Raw genomic sequence first — 23,224 nt, 5'->3', positions numbered from 1 at the left:
TCCAATTACACAGTTGGTCTAATAAAAGATACCACATCTACTCAAAGAACCTTGCCTGCCTGTTCCTTAGACCAACATGGCTACAACCAAAAACCAAGCAGCATCTAAGACACATTAATGAACATGTAGGTGTGCCCTCCAAATGTCATTTCTAATCTGGTGGTAATCAAAACAGGGAAAGGGTGATAAGGTAGGACAAACTGGAAAGAGACAGAAACTTTTAGCTGAGGGTGTTTTAGAATCACATACGCTATTTGATTCTAAAAGGTGGAATGGTTTCTGCAGGGCCTGCAAATGTTTTACTACTATCACAGTTAAGGTAAAAAGGAGCTGCATTGTTTATTTATTTACAGGGTGTCCAATTAGTCTTACTACTATGCTATGCAGAAGCAATATTGGGTCTATACTCATAGCACCCCTGTGAGGTCGGGAAGTGTTACTTCCTTTTTCCAGATGAGGAATTTATGGCATAGATTGTTTCCCTTTCTTTCCCCAAGAGACTTCACAATGGAAGTCTGAGACAGAATCTGTAGCTAATAAGCTGAAAGACTTTTAACCTCATGACCATCTTATGTCATTTTAGAACACATTCAGCTTCTTTTCTGATTGTGTGGATTCCCCAGGAAGACGAACTAGTGTGGTATCATTGCACATACAGGGTCAAGGGCTACACAAAGAACATACCTCACCCACAAAACTATATCTCACAAGTCCCCTGCACAGCAGTGCACAGACTCTGGCTGCCAGAACCTTGTTTACGTGGCAGTTCCAACCAGTTTTTAAACCTGAGGAGCTGGTTTGAAGCAGCGGGAGAATTTCCAAAGTCTGGAGGAGAACTGTTTGCATCTCTCACACTGATTGCTAAGATTACTTTAAACTTTGCCAAATTTGCTCCAATCTAGAAGTATACAGGGAACTAAAGGCTCTTTTTCTGAGGCAAAAAGTACAAGAAACAAATACCCTGCGAGTAGGGATCTACTCAATTCTCAAATTGTGATTTCCGCAGAAACGGCAAAGAAGGTGGTTTCTGCGATCATCGTGAGGACTGGTGCAATTTTGTGCATAAATCACTGGGGGGGAAAAAACTTCCTAAAAATTAAACACTGAGGGCAGGGGAAGGAGCTGCCAGCACAAAGGGGGAGTAGCCAAGATGGTGACCGACCCCTCCTACCTCCGCTGCTGATGGGCCAAGTTGGCTTCCTGCAAAAAGACTGTGAAAATGGTTCCAGGCATTGAGAGCGGCCCACAATTTTTACTTCACCTCTGCACACTTTAAGTAGATCCCTACCTAGGAGTCAAATCCTAGGAACGGCCACTCTGGGGAGGCGCTCCTATGCCAATATCCACTTAAAAAAACCAAACAATAGAAGTCAAACTCCAGATAAGGAGCAAGTTGCACTAGAAACAATGTGTTCCTGCTATTTAGAGCAGCATGGGCAATGGAAACAATTGCTCATAGTCTCTCAATGTACCCAAAAGAGACAAATGTGCTAAAGGATTCCCCTTCATGCCTATAGAAAGGAACCCCTTCCTTCCCAACATCAGAAGCTTCATTTTTTGTGTCTCTTAAATGCTACTTTTCAAAGATGGATAAGCATGATTATGACAGGGTGCAAACTCTCCACAGAGCTTTAACTTGGTCCGTGCATATAAACATATAATTGTTCCGTACATATAAACATATAATTAGTATACCTAGTCACATCATTCAAAATAGGAAGTTCCACACATGCTAGAACAAGGCACACCACAAATTACCTAGTAAGCATAAATGTCTATTTACACACACAATGTGCAATGCAGCTGTAGTACAGTTGTGGTAGGACTATTAGTCTTGTAATCACTGAATGCTATAATGATGAACATACATTATATTGATAGCATATTTTTACTATACAACACTGTGTCAGGAGCATGTTCTCTCACATTAAGTTGATCTGATGTCAGGTGGTTAATATGTTCCTGTTTTTATTGTTCCCTCCAAGTACACTCTTGGCAAAAGCTTGTGATAGTCAGGAAGGAATCTTCCAGTCTGTAATCACAGACACTGTGCACTGTAACTGTTACATGCCAGTTAGTCATCATATTCCATTTCACTCAAAACTCACTAAATTTAAGATATAAAGTCTCTCATATGCTATGGAAGTAGAAATTGAGGGGTATCAACATTATTTTAAATATTACGGGTAATGTACTGACATTTTATTTTCCCCATTCACAGTTTAGAGGAAGACAGGAAGTGTTACACAATTTAATAGATCCAGTACTGCAGAAGTGAAAGCTACATTAGTCAGTTATCTGGAAGAGCTAAGAAAGTTCTTCCAGTACATGCAAGTTAAAAATTTGAAAGAGCATTAAAAAGCACTAAAAACAATATCATATATGGATCAGTTTCAAACTCATGAAAAGAGGTTTTATTTTATTATATTAACAAAAACTTCTGTGAGACAGCAACATTCTGTCATTAGAGAGGCTTGGTTAATGTAACTGTGTTCAAACAGGAAAGGAAAGGGAAATAGATTCATGAAGCAATCGATTTTTTCAAAAGCATCAATTCTAAGAACAGACCTGATTTCCCACCCTTTACACATCTAGAGTTAGATAAATCCAAATGGACTATGGGCCACACATTAATCCTGTATGAGTGGGCATGTGCTAAACTAAATAATGACCTTACCTTAAGAAATTACTACCAAACATACATTTCCAAAGACACCCAGCTACCTTTGCAAATGTGTTCCAGAGTCAATGGGATTAACTCACAGAAGTAAGGGTTATGTTCATGTGTGTGTTCTTTCGCAAGGTCTTTTGCTTCCAGCACAGGCTTGAGCTCTGAAGAACGAAGACTTATCTCCCTTCCAAAACCATTTTTATTTTTTGTATCTACTATCACTACTCTGGATATCTTTGTTGCCCATATGCATGTCAAATCTCTCCTATGTTCTTTCCTATACTTCTGTCAAGTCCTCTCTCTAAGGCAGTCGTAATCTTTTCAGTCTCTCTCCCCGATCCTAAACTTTTTTATTGCCAATATTGTTTCTGCTATAACTTTTTCAGATTAAGTAGCTCTAGCTCAATTATTCTTAACCTTTTTGTACTCAAGACAGACTCAAAGCATCCCTTACTGGACTTGAGGCACCCCACCGCAACTTTTCTGAGTTGAGTGGCACCCAATTTCAAAAACTAATTTATATATTACAGTGCTTACTAGGGCTGTGCAAAATGCCTGTGTTTCATTTTGGTTTTGGATTTGGCATTTCAGAAAGACAGTGTTTTGTTTCAGTGTTTCATAGGGCTGTCTGAAACGGCCGTGTTTTGTTTTGTTTAGGATCCAGCATTTTGGAGGGACAGTGATTCATTTCAGTGTTTTGAATCACTGTCCCATTTTGTTTCGGTCAAAACTGTTTTGGAGCTGTTTCAGAATTTCAATGGTGTTTCGGCCATAATGGGGAACCACAAAACTGCCTATAACTTTGTCATTTTGTGCCTGATTCGGATGAATCTTGCAGGGATGGTAGCCGCTTCTGAGGTCATGAAGCCTGCCAAGTTTCAAGGAGATAGGTGCAGGGGTCCTTGGGAAACGGCACCTCAAACTGTTTAAAGCAAAACTAGTATTACTTGCTGGCAGTGGCAGCATGCTGTCATCCGGCGCACAGATCCAGGGGCCCACTCCTCTCAGGAGGAGACTGCCATAGCCCCACAGCCCTCCTGGGCAGCACAGACCACTGAATCTGCGTGCGGGATGATAGCAGGCTGCCGCTGCTGGCTCGGGCCAACACCAGCACTTGGTTCTTCCCAGCACTTGGCACAGGCTGTGCTGGGCAGACCCGGGTGCTGGTGATGGGCCCAACTAGCAGCAGCAGCAGCATGCTGTCATCCGCATGCTTCAGAGCTGGTGACTGTGGAGTTTTTGGGGGGGAAAAAGAGCCCTGCACTCACCAGATCTAGCAGTGGTGATTGAGGCTTCTGAAGGCTCGTGGCAGAGCCTCCCCCAATGTAGCAAGGGGCAGTGGGGATCGCCTCCTCTGCCCACCTGGTACTTGCACCATAATGCAGGTGCAGCATAGCTCAGCATGGCTCTGCGCACTGCCTGAGAGCTGGGGCGGATCCACCTGTCAGCTGGAACTCCCAGTTTGATTCCCAGCTCTCTAATCATTCCCCCAGCTCTTCCTGGGGGGCACTGCAGGGTTTCAGCATGCTGCTGCTGCCAGATGGGGAAATAGCCCAGAGCTGTTGCCATCCCCAGCTGGCAGCAGCAACCTGCTGCCATCCCACATCATCCAGGGGCCCGTGCCCCCCCAAGGCTGGGGGAAGTGATCAAAGAGCTCGGGGAAAGATCGGGGAGCTGGGGAATCGAATCAGGAACTGGGGAAATGTTCCCCAGTGCTGGGGAAATTGAATCCCAGTTCAATTCCCCAGCACTGGGATTGGAAGGGGCCTCAGGGACAGACCACTGTCACTGGCCACCAGCTACAGATGTCAATATCAGAGCAGTCCTCCCCACCACCCCTCCCCCTCCCTCTTTCCCGGCAATCCCACCTCTGCAACAGCTCGAAACAGCTCCAAAACAGCTCCAAAACGTTTTGGATGTTTCAGAGCCCTGCATTTCATTTCAGATTTGGTGTTTCGACCTTTGAAACCTCCAAACCCGAAATGAAACAACCGCTAAAATTACGCACCGCCCTCACAGAGAGGCTGGGCAGTGGAACAGGGGGATTGTCCAGGCAGGAACAACCCTGAGTTTGCACCTATCTTTTCACACCTTGGGTCACCCCTTCAAAGGATCTCACAGCACCCTGGCTGAGAATCACTTCTCTAACTGAATGCAGTACGCAAGGTAAAGAGGACCCACTAGTTTATATAATGGCATTATCATGTTTTTAGTATTATTTTCCATCCCATTCCTTATGTGTCCAAGCAGTATGCTTCTTTTTTGACACCACAGCCCCTTTTTGTATCCCACTGTCCTTAATCTCCTCTCTCAATGCTAAGACATCCAGATTTTTCGTGGGTTTTTTTGGTCTCCCTTCTACACATACTTCAAGCAACCCTTCCTTTATGTGTAGGTAAATTGGATTTGTACATGCAATACTCCTTGGTGCCACCAGTAGTCTGCATGGGCTAAAGAGGAGACAGCCAGCCAGGTCAAGCAAGAATTTACAACTAACTGCTTAAAGCAGTGTTTCCCAACCTTTTCCAGCCCAAGGCGCACTTATATTAATAAACATTTTCCACAGCACACCTATTAAGGTATTCCCCATCCTTATACGTATTGTAGCTCATCGCCATGGCAAAGTTCTACAGCATACCTGTTAATTTCTGACGGCACACTTTTGTGCTGTGGCACACTGGTCGTTCCTTAAGGAGACAATTCTCCAAGCCCAAAGGGCGACAATCCCAACACAGATCAAAGGGGGCAAGAGTGCCCCCATGGCTCACCAAAAGCATCCAGGAATGTCTCAAAGCTAAAAAGGAGTCATACACCCAATGGAAGGGAGGGGCCAACACCAGGGAGGATTAAACATCCTTGGCTTGAGACTGTAGGGGGCCTGTTAGGAAGGCTAAGGCGGAGATGGAACTGGGACTAGCAACCCGGATCAAGGATAACAAGAAGTCCGTTTTTAAATGCATAGGGGGTAAAAAGAAGGTACGAGGTAACGTGGGGCCTCTGCAGGATATGCTAGGAAATCTTCTGGGGTTCTTCAAAAGGAGGCTAGATAGACACCTAGCCAGGGTTGTTTGACCCCAGAATTCTTTCCTGCCATGGCAGGGGGTCAGACTTGATGATCTGCTCAGGTCCCTTCTGACCCTACCAACTATGGGAAACACTGGCTTAGAGAAGCAAACAGTATTCCATGCCAGTGGGAAGCAGAAAGTGAAGCATTTTTACTTCTGGTGGGGAGAAGTAATGGGGATGAACTAGGGAAGCATGTATCCCCTGGTATAAAACAGGCCTGCTGAAAGCAGACAGGTAAGTTTGGGCTTTAACTTTAATGAGTTAACTAAGGGAGTAAACTCCCACAGAGCAAGTGGGCCTCAAATAAATTACTAAACCTAGACAAAATTCTCACAGTCTTCTCATCCCAGAAGGCAATAACAACACCACAACCATTTCAATATTTAAGGATATGTCAAGAAGACACTTGCCTATATTGCCGTTTTAATTTGACTACTTCTATAAAGCACTTTATAGAACTTTTCATTCTGAAGAAGCCAAAGTGCCAAGTGCTATAGTACTACGAAGTGCCAAGTTTTAGTAATATGATAAACTAACAGGATAAACTAATCATCTTTTACAGTTTGCCACAGCCACTACAGTTCGTTTAGTCTGTAACCAACTTCCACATAGAAGTCTGTGTTGTAATCAACTTAGAGGGCACCATGTGAGTAGTTTGCAAGTAATACAACCTCTGACCAAATGACTCTCTCTCTCTACTGTTGGGTGGAAAACTAGGGCTCAGAAAAGGGAATTGTGGCTTCTCATTTGGGAGGAAGTTTTAAGGATCCAGTAAAATGCACTCTATATGCTATGTTCTGGTGCTCTTTATGGAACAGAGCTGAAGCTGAATGCAGCTGCAGAATGAATGTAGTAATTATGCCTGGTACAAGAGACTGGAGTGACAAGATGTTAAGAATAAGAACCCAGTATTACGTAGTGTGAACAGTTTTAAGATGCTCACTTTCAGAAAGGGTAAATGCAGACCCATCACTGTCTGAGGACTCAGTAAGTCAGTGGAAGACAAAGGGATAAGTCTTATGTGGTGCTGAGCCCTCTTACTTACCATCAGGGACCGGATTTTCTGCTTGCCACAGAAAAATGAGATAAAACCCAGATTTTTAAAGGAGACAAAACTGGATTTCCTCCTTTAAAGGAGAAAAACACAGGAAATGGTGGATTTCCCCTTGCAGGCAGGCAGAACTCCAGCCTGCAAGGGGTTAGAGGGAAGCAGGAGAGTGAAAAGGAAGGGGGCAGGCACATGCACGTGCACCTGTACACATGCACATGGCAGCCAGGCAGCCTAGAGAGCAGCTCCCTGCAGGCAAGTGGGGGGGGGGGGGGGGGGCTGAGGCCCCCCCATAGTGAAGGAATAAGGAAGGGAAGGAGTTGGGCTGGGCTGGGGCTGCTGCCCAGCCTGGGCGGTACATCAGGCATGGGACCCGGGATGGGAATGCATGGCCACAGAGCCCGTGCAGGGAACAGGACACAGCCATAGGCAGCTCATTTAGGGGGTGACAGGGCAGCCAGCTCCCCTCCATTGTATGTGCTTCTAGGGGGTCAGTGAGATCACATGCCCCCCAGATTTGTATGCTGGGCAGGTGTGAGCTGCCCGCTATGGGCTCAGGGCCCCCCACCTTGCTGCCCTCCCTCTAGGCTCTCTGCAGGCCAGCAGGCAAGACCCACCAAAGCAGGACAGAGAGAGGCAGGGAAGTTCAGTGCCACTGCCATGAGCCCCACACCACCATGGCCAAAGCACCCCATGCCCACCTGACAGCGGGGGGGGGGGGGGGGGGAGGCATGGATTTGCATCCCCTACTGCTGCTCGGCTGCAGGGGGAGGTGCAGGGCTCCCGGCAGCAGCACTGAGCATCCCTACCTGGCCCCACTCTGCCCTGCTGCGCCAGGTCTTGTCTTCTGGGCTACAGAGGCTCGGGGCAGAGAGAAGGGGAGGGGAGGGCAGCAGGGTGAGAAGCCTCAAGTTAGCAGCGGGCAGCTCACCTTTGCCCCACCACCCAGGGCTCTGCACCAGCTATGCTGCCCATGGAGGAGGGGGAGCTGGGCTTCACACTCTGCTCCACTGCAGCAGCCACTGCTTCCCACAGGCAGCAGCCAAGGCTTGGGCAATGCTGTGGGTCCCTGGCCCTATAGCCCTGGCTCCTGGGGCCTTCCTCTGACAGGGCTGGGGGGTGGGAAAAGGAGACTGCGGGTAGACAGTGAGGGGTACCAGCCAGGGTGGAAGGCTCTGGGTGGGGTGCGAGGGGCACCCGCAGGGCCAGGGAGTTGTTGGTGTAGAGTGAGAGGCGCCAGCAGAGCTGGGGGTCAGGATTGAGGGGCAATGGTATGGGCAAGATACCAGCACATTAGGGCTGCTCAGTGCCACAAAATAGTGAGGGGAGGGTGGGGATGGTAGCAGCTGTACCCACATCTTGGTGAGTGAAGGGGGCTGATTTTCCATCATTAAAAAAACCCAAATCAAATGTCAAAATTTATAGGTAGTTAGAATATATTTTATTATAGTGACTGAGGTACTGGTAGGCTTCCAAATTGCTTTAAAATTTTAAATATATCAATAAAACATTGTGTTCAGCTGAAACCGATTTATGTATGATAGATATATCTATCTATCTATCATAGACACACACACACACCCCCCCCCCCCCCCAGCATTTCATTTTAATCATGGAAAATGTGTGGGGAAGATTTGGGGGCTTTTAATCAGAGAATTTGTGATTTTTAAACAAAGAAAACCAGGATCCCTGCTTATGATGGACTAAAAGGAAGTTGAGCCCATTCAGCAAGTTGCAGGAAGAAGTACCCGTAAAAAAAAATCAAACATTCTTTTCCTACAAAAGTGTGTTGGTTGAATGTTTATAAAACACTTGGAATAGCAAGCTCTATTAGACTTAGCCATGCACCCACTAAGTACCTGTACATTTATTTAATGCATTTCATATGGCCTAGAATAAAACTTGGCATAATAGATGGGACATGATAGCTGGGCACGAAAGGAAGGTAAGTAAATGAATAACTCTGTTATAGGTTTATTACAACTTTGGCTTGTAAAACAATATTAAACCATGCGGCGAGATGATGTTATCAAGGAAGACAGATGGGTAGAAGCTCTGGATTAGTTTAATGACTTTTAATTAGAACTTCATATTAACCCTTTTGGATCCGTTGCAAAAAGCAATGTTGGCCCTTATAGAAGAACATCAGAGGACTTTCATTTTAAATAGCATATGGTAATATTTCCCAGACTCCTCCTCCTTTTATGAGGTACTATTCCCTGGTTCCTTAATGGATATGTTAAGACAACAGAATTATTTCCTAGCAAGTGGGACTATACATCTATTTATTTCTGTGATGAGAGGCACCAAATTAGTAGAATGGGTATGCCTGGTTAACAAATTACCTTGTATTCAAACTATCATTCTTCCAATGTTGTAGGTCATAATTTTAATGTCAGGTAGTTAAATTTCTTGCAGAACAACTCCAGTGATCTCATCTTGACCTCAATGTCTTTGATTAGCTTGTCTAATCTGGCCATGCTGCATTCAACCAACACTCAGGACAGCGTATATAATAAATTTCACTTAGCATGTATAGTTTAAGAAACAGTCAAAGAGATTCAGCTTTTTAGCTCATTTCTGAGTGCATACACTGACATTCACACCGCCTGTGAATGACAATGATAATTGTGGCCACATTCACTGAATTAATTACATCTACAAAGTGATGAATTGTTAATATGGCAGTGACTATGTACTAATGTTGTCCTGAATCTTGAGCATGGCTAATCTGAATGCATTGTTTCAAGAAGTCTGAACAGACTCAGTTTAAACCGATTGCTCATGTAACTAATAAATTGCTATATCTCCTCCTGACACCCCTGGCTACCACTGCAATCTGAGAGATCGTTCAAATATAGTTATGCCAAGGATGATTTTATCTTACTCCATGAAATTACACCACAGACAAATGAGGCCCATGGCTGATTCAGGAAAATCAGAACTGCATTAATGTGAACCTTACTCTGGAATCTTCCATTTTGTCCATGAATTTATAACCCCAATTTTGACAGTCAGCTTCAGTGCTATGAAAAAAAATAAAATAAAATCAGACCACCCACATGATCACAAGATGATGCAAACACTTGGCCTGTCAGTTGAAATCAGTGTGATAGGTGAAGAAGGCAGAACTGAAGAAACCAGAGGCACAATTTGCTTGTTTACAGAAATATTGTATGTAAACTGGGGCAATAGATAAGGGAAGGAGCTGGATAAGGTTCAAGGAAGAATATGTTTTTGCTGTAATAGAAAGCTGATATTTAAAGCAGAAAATGGTGAAAAGGGAAACTCAAGGGACAGGGAGCTGTAATAATAACACTACTGACTGATTGTTTTACTGTTTACATTACAAGACTGATTACATGGCCAAACTGTAGGATCCCATAGCAATACACACTCTATTAACACACAGTGACCATCCTCGCCACTGTAACCAGACAGCACAAAGAGCACAAGGGGACTGGGGTTATAGAGAGATGAAGTAATTTGCCCAAGGTTATACAGCACATCAGTAGCACAGGGTGGAGCCAGCTCTCTTGACTCATTGTCCAGTTTTTTTCCCCTGTTATTCCTCCCCTGAACTAGCAGGGCAATACCATGAAACTTACATTTTACTGAGCACAGCTATATAACTTCTATATATTACTTGTTTCTTTTTCCCCCTACAAAAACAGCCCTAAAATTTAAAGGCCAGTCCCTCTCCCCAGTCCCATAACAAGTACAGCGGGACATGAAAATCTCTCTCTCTCACCTCCCAATACAACTTTTATCAGGCCCAGGGCATTCAGATCTGGAGACACCACTTAGTTGATTACCATGAGCATCTCTGAAACCTGTGCCATGGTTGGCCCAGCACTCCTTCAGTTTATCTGAGGCTAATAGGAGGGAGAATGAGCACAGCTGCCACAGGGGTAAAAACTCATGTCTACACTGCTTCTCTCATCATTGGGAGCACCTGGGAATTTCAGGAGACAAAATGGAGTGGTGGGAAGAAAACAGAATCATCAAGATTGGAGGGGCACCAGTAATGCCCACTGCTGTTTCCTCTTCTGTCTCATCTTCATGTGATTGGGATTATTTGAGTGGGGTAAGCTACACAAGCCTCATTTCTCCCAGTGGCAAGTTTGGGGCATCAGGTAGCAGAACATGTAAAAGAAAGGTCTGTACTTAAATTTGCATCTCCACACTACACAGCTGTCCAGCAAAGTATAAAGTTAATGCTTTTCTCCACAGCGCTTGGTAGCGGAATCAACAGTCACAGCCCCTCTTTGCCCTTTGTCTTGGGTGCCAAAGACCAAGGTATTCCTCCCCCAGCCCTATCAAGTGCAAAAGTCAGAGGAACAGGAGACCAAACAGCAGCTCTGAAAAGCTCATTCCCCCTCCACCCTGCCTCCCCAAAAAAGCCACTCTCTTCCATGAAAGAATTACACAAACCCATAGTGCACAGCCCGACTTACCCAGGCTGAGACATTTAACAGACCCCTGCACATGTTCAAGTCAAAATGCCTGCCTAGTACACAGTACCCTTGGTGGCTCTGGCAGTCACAAGCAGGATCACACAGGGGGGCTGCCTTCCCCACCCTGTTACTGTTATTCTGCCTGCAACTGGGCCCTACAAAAGGAGCAGAGAGCCTTTCACATCCCTGCCTCTGCATGGGGAACAATAAGGGTGGGGGAGCTGTTCCCTTTGCAAAGCAACAATTGACTAGGTAGGAAAATCTTGGGAGGGTGGGAAGGGAGGGAGATGCTCCTTTTGCAAACCAACAATTAACCAGTGAAGCCTTGGAAGGGAAGGGGGAAAGAGGAGGCATGGAGCCTATGCTCCCTCTGAAAAGCAGTCATTGACTAGGCAGGGAAACCTTGGGAGGGAAGGGAAGAAGGAAAGGGGAAAGATGCTCCCCTTGCAAAGCAGCAATCAACCAGGGAAACCTTGGGGAGGGGGAAGGAAGGGGAAAGCTGCTCTGCAAAGGCTTTAGTCTCGTTGCCACGGTGCACCCCGCAGGGCAGGGACCGCACTTACCTTCATCATGCTGAGGACAGCAAGCCTGCGCCCGGCCGGATGAAGCGCGCCCCCCCGCCCGCCGGCCGGCCGGCCCCGCGCGGAGCTGCAGGGAGGGGCGCTGCGCTGCGCTGCGCTCGCGGGCCCGATTGCATCAGCGGCAACACAGCGCCGCCCGGGGAGCCGCGCCCGGGCCCCTCCTCCCGCCTGCGCGGCTGCGGACTCCCCAGTGGCCTCTGTCTTCCAGATGGGGACCGCAGGGCTCCTGCTCCCCATCATCGCCGCTGCCCTCCCGGGACCCGCCAGTGCCTCGTTTCCAAATCCACCGCCCAGCGGCTGCCCTCATGTGAGCCCTTCGCTGGCATCGCTTCCTGCTCCCCCTCACCTCCACCACCCTTCAGGCAGCCCCCAGGTGCTCCGCTCCTAAATCCACTGCCCAGGGGTCACGGGGCTGCCCTGCATGTGACCCCAACTGTTAAAAGCTAGGCATGAAGGCACATGACAGCAGCCTGTCATGGAAACACACACAGAGTACTTTTGGGTCAGGTCAGCAGAAGCTTTTATTCAAAAGAAACTACAGCTGTAGGGGGAGTTCCAAAGTGACATGGATTTCCCAAGCACTTGGAAGGGGTCCCCCCCCAAGAGCAAAATCAGGAGGCTTATATACTTTTTAACAGTCGCTTACAACTCACGTGATCATATAGTGAAATTAGCATGAAAAGCGGCTATAATATTACTTCATTATTTCTTTGCTGTTATCAGGATGGGAATTATGGGGGAGATAGGGTTAGTTCACAAACCTCCTTCTTGCACCTGGAAATCTACTTTGTACATACTTTTTTTTTCTACCTTCAAGGCCGCGGTGAGCGAAGCAGTTGCAGAAGAGTTACAAAGAACAAACACTTGCCCTTATCTGTTCTACTGTACCGAGCCAGCAATTCTACACAAAGCGGTTATGTCATCTTGTAACTAAAATAATCAAAGTTTAAGGCATATATTTTTTCTGATTCCACAGCCCCCCCCTTTGAGACTATTTAGTCTCACTTTAGCCTTAAATTTCCATTCTCATGAGCCCCTCTATTTCATCATGCAGCCTTTCATGTTTTCTTTCAATCTGCTCACACTTTTGTAACACCATTATGCTAGACTCTGCTGTGGGTTTTCTTGCCTTGCTAAAGCTTCCCCTGCTGGCTTTCACGCAGCAGAGGATCAGTTGCATTAAGACATAGAACATTATCAGAACTATCAAGACAAACAATATTCCATACAGGATTTTCTTGCCAAGGGCCCCGAAATCTGGGAGCCAGGAGGTTAGCCAAGACCACATTTCTTCTAGACCCCAGTCAGTATTTTCTGAGGCCACTTGATGTAGGACCCTTAACTGATTTCGGATTTTGCGAATGTCAGTTTCAATTCGCATGTCCTGATTGACATAGACACAACAGGTGGAGTTTACTAAGGCACATACTCCTCCCTGGGATACCAATAGGTAATCTAGGGCTATGCGGTGTTGTATAGTTACTTGTGAGATCTGGGAGATCTCTTTTTGCAGAGCCTGAATTGCATCCGCAGTGGCATTTCCCATAGCTTCCATTGTGGCTGAAATGTTAATTATGGCTAGTTCCAATTCTCTTACTCCAAGCCACGGTATGAAGGTTCTCACAAATCGATGGAACCCTGTGTTTCTGGTAGCTAAGGGGTTAACCGCCCTTTTCATGTGATGGTTGAAATTTTTTACTTGTTCCAGATATATTGCACTATGCATTTCGAAACCAGGGATAACACGTCCAAGAGTGCATGCCCCCACCCAATTCCAGGGCAAGATTTTATGAGCCCTGTTTCCGCAGAGCCAGTAAAGGCCTGGGGCAGAAAGGGTACTCAAATCTCGACAGTTGTTGTGCCCTATCCGGCACTTTCGATTGATATGCATCGTATAGGACGGTCCACGTTCAGCTGCTATCCTGCTGGACCGAGATATATTACAAGAAGTAAAATTGGAGTGAATGTAAAATTCTGATCTGTTTGCAATGAGAGCAACATGAGGTTCCTTAGAAAAGTTGTAGACCATGAATCCTGTACAATTGAGAGAGGGTACGTTACCCAACAGGATTCCACTGGTGCTACTAGGGCTATAATCTAGAGTAGTTAGGCAATGAGGGTAGTGTCCTACAGGTGTGGCTTTATTATAAGCTCCGGTGTTGTTGGATCTGTAACAGAAAGGCGCCTCTACTCTTGGGGAGATTATCCAGTTAGCAGGGGCGGCCCTCCATTCTTTAGGAGCGGACCGATGGGCAGCTAACGAGTAGCGTCTAACGAAGCCGCCGTTTATTGTTCCCCATTGCTGGAGGGATATTGGTACTCCGATCGTTGGGATTCCTTGGTGTAGGTGTGCTGGGCTGTGAGAGCATATCCAGCAGTCACTTTTATTTCCAGCTTGAGCCACCGCATGGGAGATCTGCAAATACAAATTTTTCTCCCACCCCCCTTGGGTGATACTGAGATACCCAAGTGTGATATATAAGGATATCAGTGCCATTTTTAGATACAGGAGGGACAAAGAATCTTAACAACAAACATAACCAGCACCAGTAAGAAAAAGAACACTACCAGCCAAACCCAGGATGGCAGCCAAAGTCTTTCTTCGTCCTCTGGGCTCAAGTTACCTAAAGGACTGATAATGTCGGCTCTTGGTCTTGATCGAGGTGGTGATCTTCCGAATGGGAGCATTCACTTTCTTCGAGGCCGAAGATGATATCTTCGTTCTTCAACTGATGAATCCGGCTGGGCTGAGGTGTTGGGTGCAGGGGAGAGGTTACTAGCACTTGCACCCTGATGCTCCTCACTTGCCTGAGTGAGGTCCTGAGGGTCTTTGTCCTTGGCCTCAGGGAAAGATCCCAACCTTGGTTGGAATACAGCTGCTTCGGGGTCCAATGGAGGTGATACCTTCTTGCAGTGCGAGGCGTGAGTCCACGTTTGGTGACCTTGGCAACGAACAGCAGAATTAGTGGTTAGAAGTACCTGGAAAGGTCCTTTCCATCTGGGTTGAAGTGCGTTTTTCCGTTGATAGACCTTTACGTAGATCCAATCCCCTGGTTCGAGGTTGTGACAGGGAACATCCGGTGGTTGAGGTAAGGCTTCTTGGACCTGTGAATGAACAGACCTGGCATACTTCATTAATGCCTTGCAATAATTTAGTACAGTTTCATCAGTTAATTGTAGGTCTGTTTGGTGAGGGGCAACAGGTGGTGTAGCTGGCATCCTCATGGGTCGTGCCATGAGTATTTCATAAGGGGTTAGGCCATGTTTTCTGTTAACAGTGTTTCTAATGTGCATAAGAGCAATGGGCAGTGCATCAGGCCATTTGAGGCCTGTTTCAGCACAAATCTTCGAAATGCGCGTTTTTAAATCAGAGTTTTTACGTTCTACAGTATCACTTGACTGTGGATGATAACTACAGTGTAGGTGTTGCTGTATGTTGAGTGCTTGGCAGATGTTTTTTACTATCTGTCCTGTGAAATGGGTGCCACGGTCACTATCTATTGTGAGGGGCAATCCAAATCTAGGGATGAATTCTTTGAGCAATTTCTTTGCTACAGTGATGGAATCAGCACGTACGCATGGGTAGGCTTCCACCCATCCAGAGAACACATCAATAATAACAAGAATGTATTCATAAGAACAGCACTTAGGTAGCTGCACAAAATCAATTTGCAGATTTATAAACGGTCCCCATGGAGGGGGATGGGCTGTGGGTGTCGTTTTTACCCGTTGCCCAATGTTGTGAGCTAAGCAGATGGGACAGGAGCTACAGTACTGTTGTGCCATGGAAGGAAAATTTGGGGCAAACCAATTTCTTTGTACTGTAGCAATCATTCCTCCTTTGCTCGTATGGGCCACAGCGTGGGTTAAACGAGCAAGATGTGGCAAAAGCTCTCTAGGCGCCACCAGGCGGCCGTCCGGGGAGCGCCAGAGAGAGTCGGGGTGCAGTGAACATCCTGCACGCAGCCAGTCATTTATTTCCTTTTTTGGGGCCTGATTTTGAAGAAGGGCCAGACTTGAAAGGCTAGCCAAAGGAGACTGGTCTGCTGAAAAACACACAAAAACAGAGTTAGGAGCCTGTGGGCCAGAAAGGGCCGCATTTCTGGCAGAACGGTCTGCCAGATCATTTCCTCGTGTGACATCATCAAAGGGTTTCTCATGAGCTTTACATTTAACAATAGCAATAGCAAGAGGCAATTGAACAGCTTCTAAGAGCGCTTTTACATAACAACCATGACTGATTTGGGTCCCTGATGAAGTGAGGAACCCTCTTTGTTTCCAGATTTGTCCAAAATCATGAACAACACCAAAAGCATACTTAGAGTCAGTATAAATGGTTGTGGTTTGATTTTTTGCAAGAATGCAAGCACGTGTTAAAGCAATGAGTTCAGCAACTTTAGCAGAACGAGCTTGGGGTAAAGAATAGGCTTCCAAAACAGCATACTGAGTGCATAGTGCATATCCCGCAACTAATTTGCCTGCATCATTTCTAAGACAGGAACCATCAACAAACAAAACAAGGTCAGAGTTCGGGATAGGAATGTCCTTGAGGTCAGTTCGAGGGGTTAACAATTGAGTTGTGATAGACAGGCAATCATGAGGCTCACCATCAGAGGCAATAGGCAGAAGTGACGCAGGATTCAGAATTGAACAGCGATTTAAGGTTACATTTGCAGCTGACAGTAGAAGTTTCTCATATTTAGTAAGACGGGAATTGGAAATGTGCTGAGTTTTGCCCTTGAGCAGAAGGGCCATCACAGCATGTGGAACTGCAATGGTTAAAGAGTGTCCCAAAACTAGAGAATCTGCCTTTTCAACCAACAAGGCAGCAGCTGCAACTGAACGGAGGCAAGGAGGAAGTCCCGCAGCTACGGGATCAAGGGCAGAGCTGTAATATGCAATTGGGCGTTGCTTTTCACCATGCAGCTGAGTGAGTACTCCTAAAGCGATTCCTTCCCGTTCATGACAAAACAAGGTAAAGGGTTTCTTATAATTAGGAAGTCCAAGAGCAGGAGCAAGAGTGAGGGCTTGCTTAAGGACCACAAATGCTTGTTCGGCTTCAGGAGTCCAAGGGAGGGGTTCCGGGGTGGTATCATGAGTGAATGCTTGCAAGGGTTTTGCGAAAGCAGCATAACCCAGGATCCACTGTCTACAATAACCCGTTGCACCTAAGAATCCCCTCATCTGTTTTCTAGTCATAGGTTTGGGAATGTTGAGGATAGCTTCAACTCTACTAGGGGAAAGGTGTCGTTCTCCTGCTGAGATATCATGCCCTAAATAATGTACCTTAGACTTGCAGAGCTGCAATTTAGATTTTGAGGCCTTGTGGCCTTTCTGAGCTAAAGCTGTGAGGAGTGTCAAAGTATCTTGCTCACAGGCCTCTAAAGTGGGTGAGGCTAACAATAGATCATCAACGTACTGAACAAGGGTGGACCCCCCTTTGAACGTGATAGGATCCAAATCTTTTTTTAGGATCTGGGAAAACAGGGTTGGGGACTCTGTATATCCCTGAGGGAGTCTTGTCCAGGTATATTGAAATCCCTGATAAGTAAATGCAAACAGATACTGGCTATCCTTATGAACGGGGATAGAGAAAAAAGCAGAACAAAGATCCACTACTGTGAAATATGTAGCATCTGAAGAGATACAGGAAAGAATAGTGGCAGGGTTAGGGACCACGGGGAAAGCGGGTAACACAGCGGCATTTACAGCTCGAAGATCTTGCACAAAGTGATACGTATCTTTACCAGGTTTTTTGACAGGTAGGATAGGTGTGTTGCAAGGGGAGCGTATTGGGACAATAATCCCTTGCTCAAGGAGTGAGGAAACGACAGGCTTGATCCCTTCCTCAGCTTCCTTTGAGATGGGGTACTGTGGGACACGAGGAAGTGGCTTGGCAGGGTTCAGGATGATACGCACTGGTTCAGCACTCAGCATGTGCCCCACTTCATTCGCATGGGTGGACCACAGCTGTGGAGGTACTCGTGCCAACAGTTCCTCTTGCAAGAAGGAAGTGTCAGAATCAGAGTACTCCTGGGTTAGCAAAGCCACAAGCTCGGTTTCCCTATGTTCCGGTACCTCAAGGTAAACACCATCTGGGCTACAATAAATCACGCATCCCAGTTTACACAGCAAATCCTTACCAAGAAGGTTGACAGGTGCACAGGGGCTAAGAAGAAAGGCATGATTTTCAGACAAAGGGCCAATAGAGATGGAGACAGGTTCAGAGACGGGATGTGGGATAGGTTGTCCGCCTATACCGACAGCATTTACAGTTTCAGGAGAATAAGGTAGAAAAGGAAACTTAGCAGCCTTTAGCGTGGAGCGGGACGCTCCGGTGTCGACAAGACAGGAGACAGGTTTACCAGAAATAAGGCATTCAACAAACGGACCAGATTGGTCAGTAGCAAGCAAAGGAGCAATGATGTCACTGTCCCTCAGGCTGTCCTATTCAACACTGGGAAAATTGACAGGAAGTGGAGGTGGGGGCTGGGGTCTGGGTCCTTGGCCGGGGCGGTTGGGGCATTCTGATTTCCAATGTCCTTCTTGCTTGCAATAATGACATTGGTTCCCATAGCCTGGGTTTTGTGGGCTCAAGGATCTATCTCTTCCCCTGAATCTACCCGGGCCTCCCCTTCCCCGTCCTCATCCCCTTCCTCTACCTGGACCCTGCAACTGAGAAATCTGTAAGGCCATTAACTTAAACTCGGCACTGTCTTTAGACCGTTCCAATTTGTTATGAAAATGGTTAGCCGCAGCAAGGACTTCGGTCAAATCTTTAGTTTCTCAGCCAATAATTACTGTTTGAATTTTCTCAGCAATTTTAGGGTTAAGTCCCTGGACGAATGCTGCCACTATTGCTTGTTTAGCATTTCCGACTGGGTTATCCATTCCTGAGTATCGTTCAAATGCCTGTTTGAGGCGTTCTAAATAGTCACTGGGGTGTTCATTTTTGTTTTGTTTACAGGTATTTATTTTGGTCCAGTCTGCCTTTTTTGGGCAAATTGTGAGAACTGCCTGAACCAAAGCATTTCTCTTGTCAATAAAGTCTTGGCCAATCCCTGGGTTTTGATCTGGCCAAGTACAGGCAGCGTACAGACGTAGCATAGTCTCCTTGGGCAAAATGGATCGCATGAGCTGATTAATGTCAGCCCATGTTGGATTATAACAATTTATAACAGTCTGCAATTCTTCCTGAAATTTTTCTGGGTCTTCCTTGATTTTTGGGAACTTTTGAGTTAAATTGTAGAGATCACCTGGAGTCCAGGGTGCATGCACAGTTACTATATTTTGTCCATCGGTGCCAATGCCTGGCATTTGTCTTAGGGGGTAAACTTGTGCAGTTCGGGATCTCAGATTGATGGGAGATCTTTCCATGCCTATTCCCATTCTTCTAAATACACCTGTGGTGGGTTGTGACCCAGGAGTAAATTGCCACACTGGTGATGATTGAGTGGCAGATATGGTGGATGAGTCCGGACTATTAAGCTCCGTGGATGGATTTACTGAAGGAGCTTCAGCTAATGGGTCACTAGCCTGGGCTGCAGCCTGATGTTGAACCGGTTGTTGCTGATGTGGGAGTCCCAGGAGAGCAGGGTTCGAACAAAGGTCAAGGATATCCTCTGCTGGCTCCGGTGGTGGGGGCGCCCCGGGCAATGCTGGATACATTGGAGCGGTGGCCAGCGTGTAATTTGGGGGAGCAGCCAATTTCTCCCGAACAGCTTTTAACTGCTGTTTTAATTTTTCTTGAGAGTCTTTTAGGCTCCTAGTTTGAGATTCTGTCCGCCTTTTGGACATTTCATCATACCAATAAAAGAACGCGTCCCACTGGTTTTGTGGTGTTTTGGATCCACGGGACTCTAACGCCCCTCTCAAGTGCACTATTTTATCCTGATCAAATGTTCCTTCCTGTGGAAAATGTTTCACAGGATCATCCCTAGTATACCAGTTCCACTTATCCAGGTACTTGCAAGTCTCGGGAGAATAGTGTGTGTACATAAAGTACGCCGGAGTCCCCTTAGGGGGGACAGGAACCTGTTTAGACTGACTTGTTCCCATTTTCAGTCACACAGGGAGACGTAGGAGAGGCTTATTTAGGATGTCCGGGCCGCTCAGTGCCTTGCCCCGCAGTTTTTCACTGCCCAGACAAAAGGCTTCTGACCCGACACCGGCTCATAAAATGGAAATGGGGAGGGAAACACTAGAGGGATCCTTTCACTTCTGCTTTCGGCAGAAGCTACTGGGACGAGGGGTTTGGAAAAGACAAAATCACTCAGACGCCCTGTCCACTGGGTCACGAGGTTCCAGTTGGGTCCCCTTGCTTTCAAAACTGCCCTGTCAGGCAGAATTGGGGCGGCTGAACCCAACCGTAGTCTCAGTCCTGGTCAGTGGCTCATATTTCTAAATACACACACACATTCATTCAATAAGCCCTGTCCACTGGGTCACGAGGTTCCAGTTGGGCCCCCTTGCTTTCAAAACTGCCCTGTCAGGCAGAATTGGGGCGGCTGAGCCCAACCGTAGTCTCAGTCCTGGTCAGTGGCTCATATTTCTAAATACACACACACATGCACATTTATTCAGTCAGCCAGACCTCCTACCCCACACCGCCTTAGTTAATTAACTACAAGCCCGATGTGCTGTTGGATGAAGGTGCCTCAAACAGTTTCTCCCTAAAACATACGTTACCAGACACAAAATGGGATCCTTTACCAGACAGAAAATTTTAGCCGGCAGTAAGGTTCAGACTGACCTGTTTTAACAAGGTTCAGATCCAGTTACCACGGCCAAGTTGGGAGCCTACAGGCAGTCCTCCTCCGAAACCCCAATAGAGATTTTGAATTAGGTCTCTTACCTCTCAAGTTTGGCGCCTCAGGGTTCGGGGGGGGGGTAGCCTGCGGTCCTCCTTCCTCAGCCTGTGTTCTGGATCCGAGTCACGGCACCAGGAATTGTCGTGGAAACACACACAGAGTACTTTTGGGTCAGGTCAGCAGAAGCTTTTATTCAAAAGAAACTACAGCTGTAGGGGGAGTTCCAAAGTGACATGGATTTCCCAAGCACTTGGAAGGGGTCCCCCCCCCAAGAGCAAAATCAGGAGGCTTATATACTTTTTAACAGTCGCTTACAACTCACGTGATCATATAGTGAAATTAGCATGAAAAGCGGCTATAATATTACTTCATTATTTCTTTGCTGTCATCAGGATGGGAATTATGGGGGAGATAGGGTTAGTTCACAAACCTCCTTCTTGCACCTGGAAATCTACTTTGTACATACTTTTTTTTTTTTTACCTTCAAGGCCGCAGTGAGCGAAGCATTTGCAGAAGAGTTACAAAGAACAAACACTTGCCCTTATCTGTTCTACTGTACCGAGCCAGCAATTCTACACAAAGCGGTTATGTCATCTTATAACTAAAATAATCAAAGTTTAAGGCATATATTTTTTCTGATTCCACAAGCCACTTTGTAGACTACCACCCAGAGGCATAGGGGAGGCTGTAGCACACTTTTGAGCACATGCTCAGCCACCACACAAAGCTGTCTGCTCTCTGTGGTAGGGACAGACATCTACCTGGCCTTAAGATCACTACCATATTCTGTGGTGTGTAAGTCGTGTTTTGAAGTCCAGTTTTTGCGTCTTAAAAATCAAACTCAACTTACACATCATGCCGTATCAAAAAATACGGGACGGGGCTAGGCTTGGTGCTCAGCTGGCGTGGCCCCATCTTCTGCGAGTGAGGTTGCCTGGGCCGCACCAGCACTGCTTGCAGGGGATAGGGCTGTACCAGCTGAGCCACGAGCCCAGCGCCACTCACAAGGGATGAGGCCATGCCAGCCCAGCCCCATCCCCTGTGAGTGGCACCAAACGTGTCCTTCCACAGCACCACTCACAGCAGACAGGGCTAGGCTTGGTGCTCAGCTGGCATATCCCCATCCCCTGCCAGCCCGGCACCACTCGCAGGGGATGGGGATGGGTGCAGCGCCGCTCTCAGGGGCTGAGACCACACCAGCCAAGCACCAAGCCCAGCCCCATCCCTCTCCTCATCCCTGTCCCCTACGAGCAGCACTGGGCTCAGCACCATTTTTAAGGGCCAGGGGCGGGCTTGGCACTCAGCTGGCATGGCCCCATCAGCTCCGAGCCCCATTCCCTGTGGGCACCACTTGCAGGGGACAGGGCCACACCAGCTGAGCCTGGTCCTGATATACACCGTGCCTATGAAAATCCTTGCTTTTCAAATCAGAAAGCCAGGGGTCAACCTAGACATACAAAAAACTAGAACTCCTGGTTCCGAAATGATACCTTTTATTAGACCAACTGGAAAATGGCAAGTTGTCCTTTTCTGCAAGTTTTCGGGATCAAAGTCCCTTCACCAGGCTCTGGGAAAAGTGTAGATGGTATAAGATGATAAGAAGTCCTCATAGGTAAGAAATAAACTTCATTTTTGCACAGAGAGAGCTGAAGATGGAAGGCTGTCCCTCTGGGTCCTTGAGAGTGTGTGAGCTGTGTTGAGTAGCTCTTTGATGTGCTGATCAAGTAGAATTCCTTCCCTGGAGGTGTCAGATGGCAGGCAGGGAGGTAAAAAAACGTCCTTGTTGTTCTGCAATTAAATTTAAAATCCAAAATCGGCTATACGCTGTGAAACAAAATAATTTAAAACTAGCTCCAGTAACAAAGGCAGTAAAGAGGCAGCAGAGCCCAGTATGAGCTGTACATACTCAAGTTGCTAGCCTGTGTCTGTAGGGCTTTTGCCTTCATCACTCTTGTCACACAAACAAGCACTTACAGATTAGCTGTAGTTCAGGTCTGGTACAGTCACACCTCCCAGCTGCAGTGCAAACATACTCTTTGTGTGGAAAGACCACCAGCTCTGAGTAGTGCCAGAGGACAAACACCCAAATCCAGTCTCCATTAGCCCTTCCCTCATTGCTATTATCAAGGAGGCTGCACAAGCAGTAGCACAAGGATGGGAAGTCAAAAGAACATATCCTCCTGGATTGACATAGCTTAAGGTCTACAGACAAGAACATTTTTTCTCATCTTTGCTAGTTCTATATTTAATACGTTGCTTTCCCTTATTAATATGTGCATAAAGAGGTATTCATTTCCCCTTCTCACCTACTTAATAGTCCCAAATAATCTTACTTGGGAAAATGTTTTCTTTCCCGATTCTATTGCAAAATTAATGCTTTTGTATTTCATTTTTCTTGATTTGAATAAATTATTCTCTCCCTTTGATATATCAATATGAGACATAAATCTTAAACCTCATGAGAACCATGGTCATGAAGGTGTAACAAACAGTATTCTTCACCTGGAAAAAATGTAAGAAAAAATAAGCTCCTTTATGACATTAAAAACAGTATTAAAAAAAATAAAAATAACAGCCTTTATTCAAAGCAC

At 46.4% G+C, this 23,224-nt stretch overlaps 2 protein-coding genes across 2 annotated transcripts in view; both read right to left on the bottom strand.

Moving 5' to 3' along the window:
• Positions 1 to 12,170, bottom strand: part of BCAT1 (branched chain amino acid transaminase 1) — a 90,598-nt gene extending 78,428 nt beyond the window's left edge. Inside the window, exon 1 of the mRNA XM_019489726.2 lies at positions 11,806 to 12,170. Coding sequence (XP_019345271.2) covers positions 11,806 to 12,063 — 258 coding nt within the window. The 5' untranslated portion in view covers positions 12,064 to 12,170. The remainder of the gene's footprint in view (positions 1 to 11,805) is intronic.
• A 146-nt stretch (positions 12,171 to 12,316) lies between these two features.
• Positions 12,317 to 21,272, bottom strand: LOC132250191 (syncytin-A-like). Its single transcript, XM_059726567.1, has 2 exons — positions 20,678 to 21,272; positions 12,317 to 14,928 (listed from the first exon to the last, which is right to left on the bottom strand). Exon 2 carries the CDS (start codon positions 14,318 to 14,320, stop codon positions 12,836 to 12,838), a length of 1,485 nt encoding a protein of 494 aa, XP_059582550.1. The 5' UTR covers positions 14,321 to 14,928; positions 20,678 to 21,272; the 3' UTR covers positions 12,317 to 12,835.
• Positions 21,273 to 23,224: the final 1,952 nt, after the last annotated feature.

Source organism: Alligator mississippiensis, chromosome 4 (genome assembly GCF_030867095.1).
Source record: "Alligator mississippiensis isolate rAllMis1 chromosome 4, rAllMis1, whole genome shotgun sequence".
Classification (NCBI taxonomy): Eukaryota; Metazoa; Chordata; order Crocodylia; family Alligatoridae; genus Alligator; species Alligator mississippiensis.
The sequence above is the reverse complement of the archived record's forward strand: the minus strand, read 5'-3'. Positions and strand labels throughout refer to the sequence as shown.

Excerpts from the sequence above, each read along its gene's own strand:
- LOC132250191 (XM_059726567.1), bottom strand. The coding sequence starts at position 14,320 with ATGGCACTGATATCCTTATATATCACACTTGGGTATCTCAGTATCACC.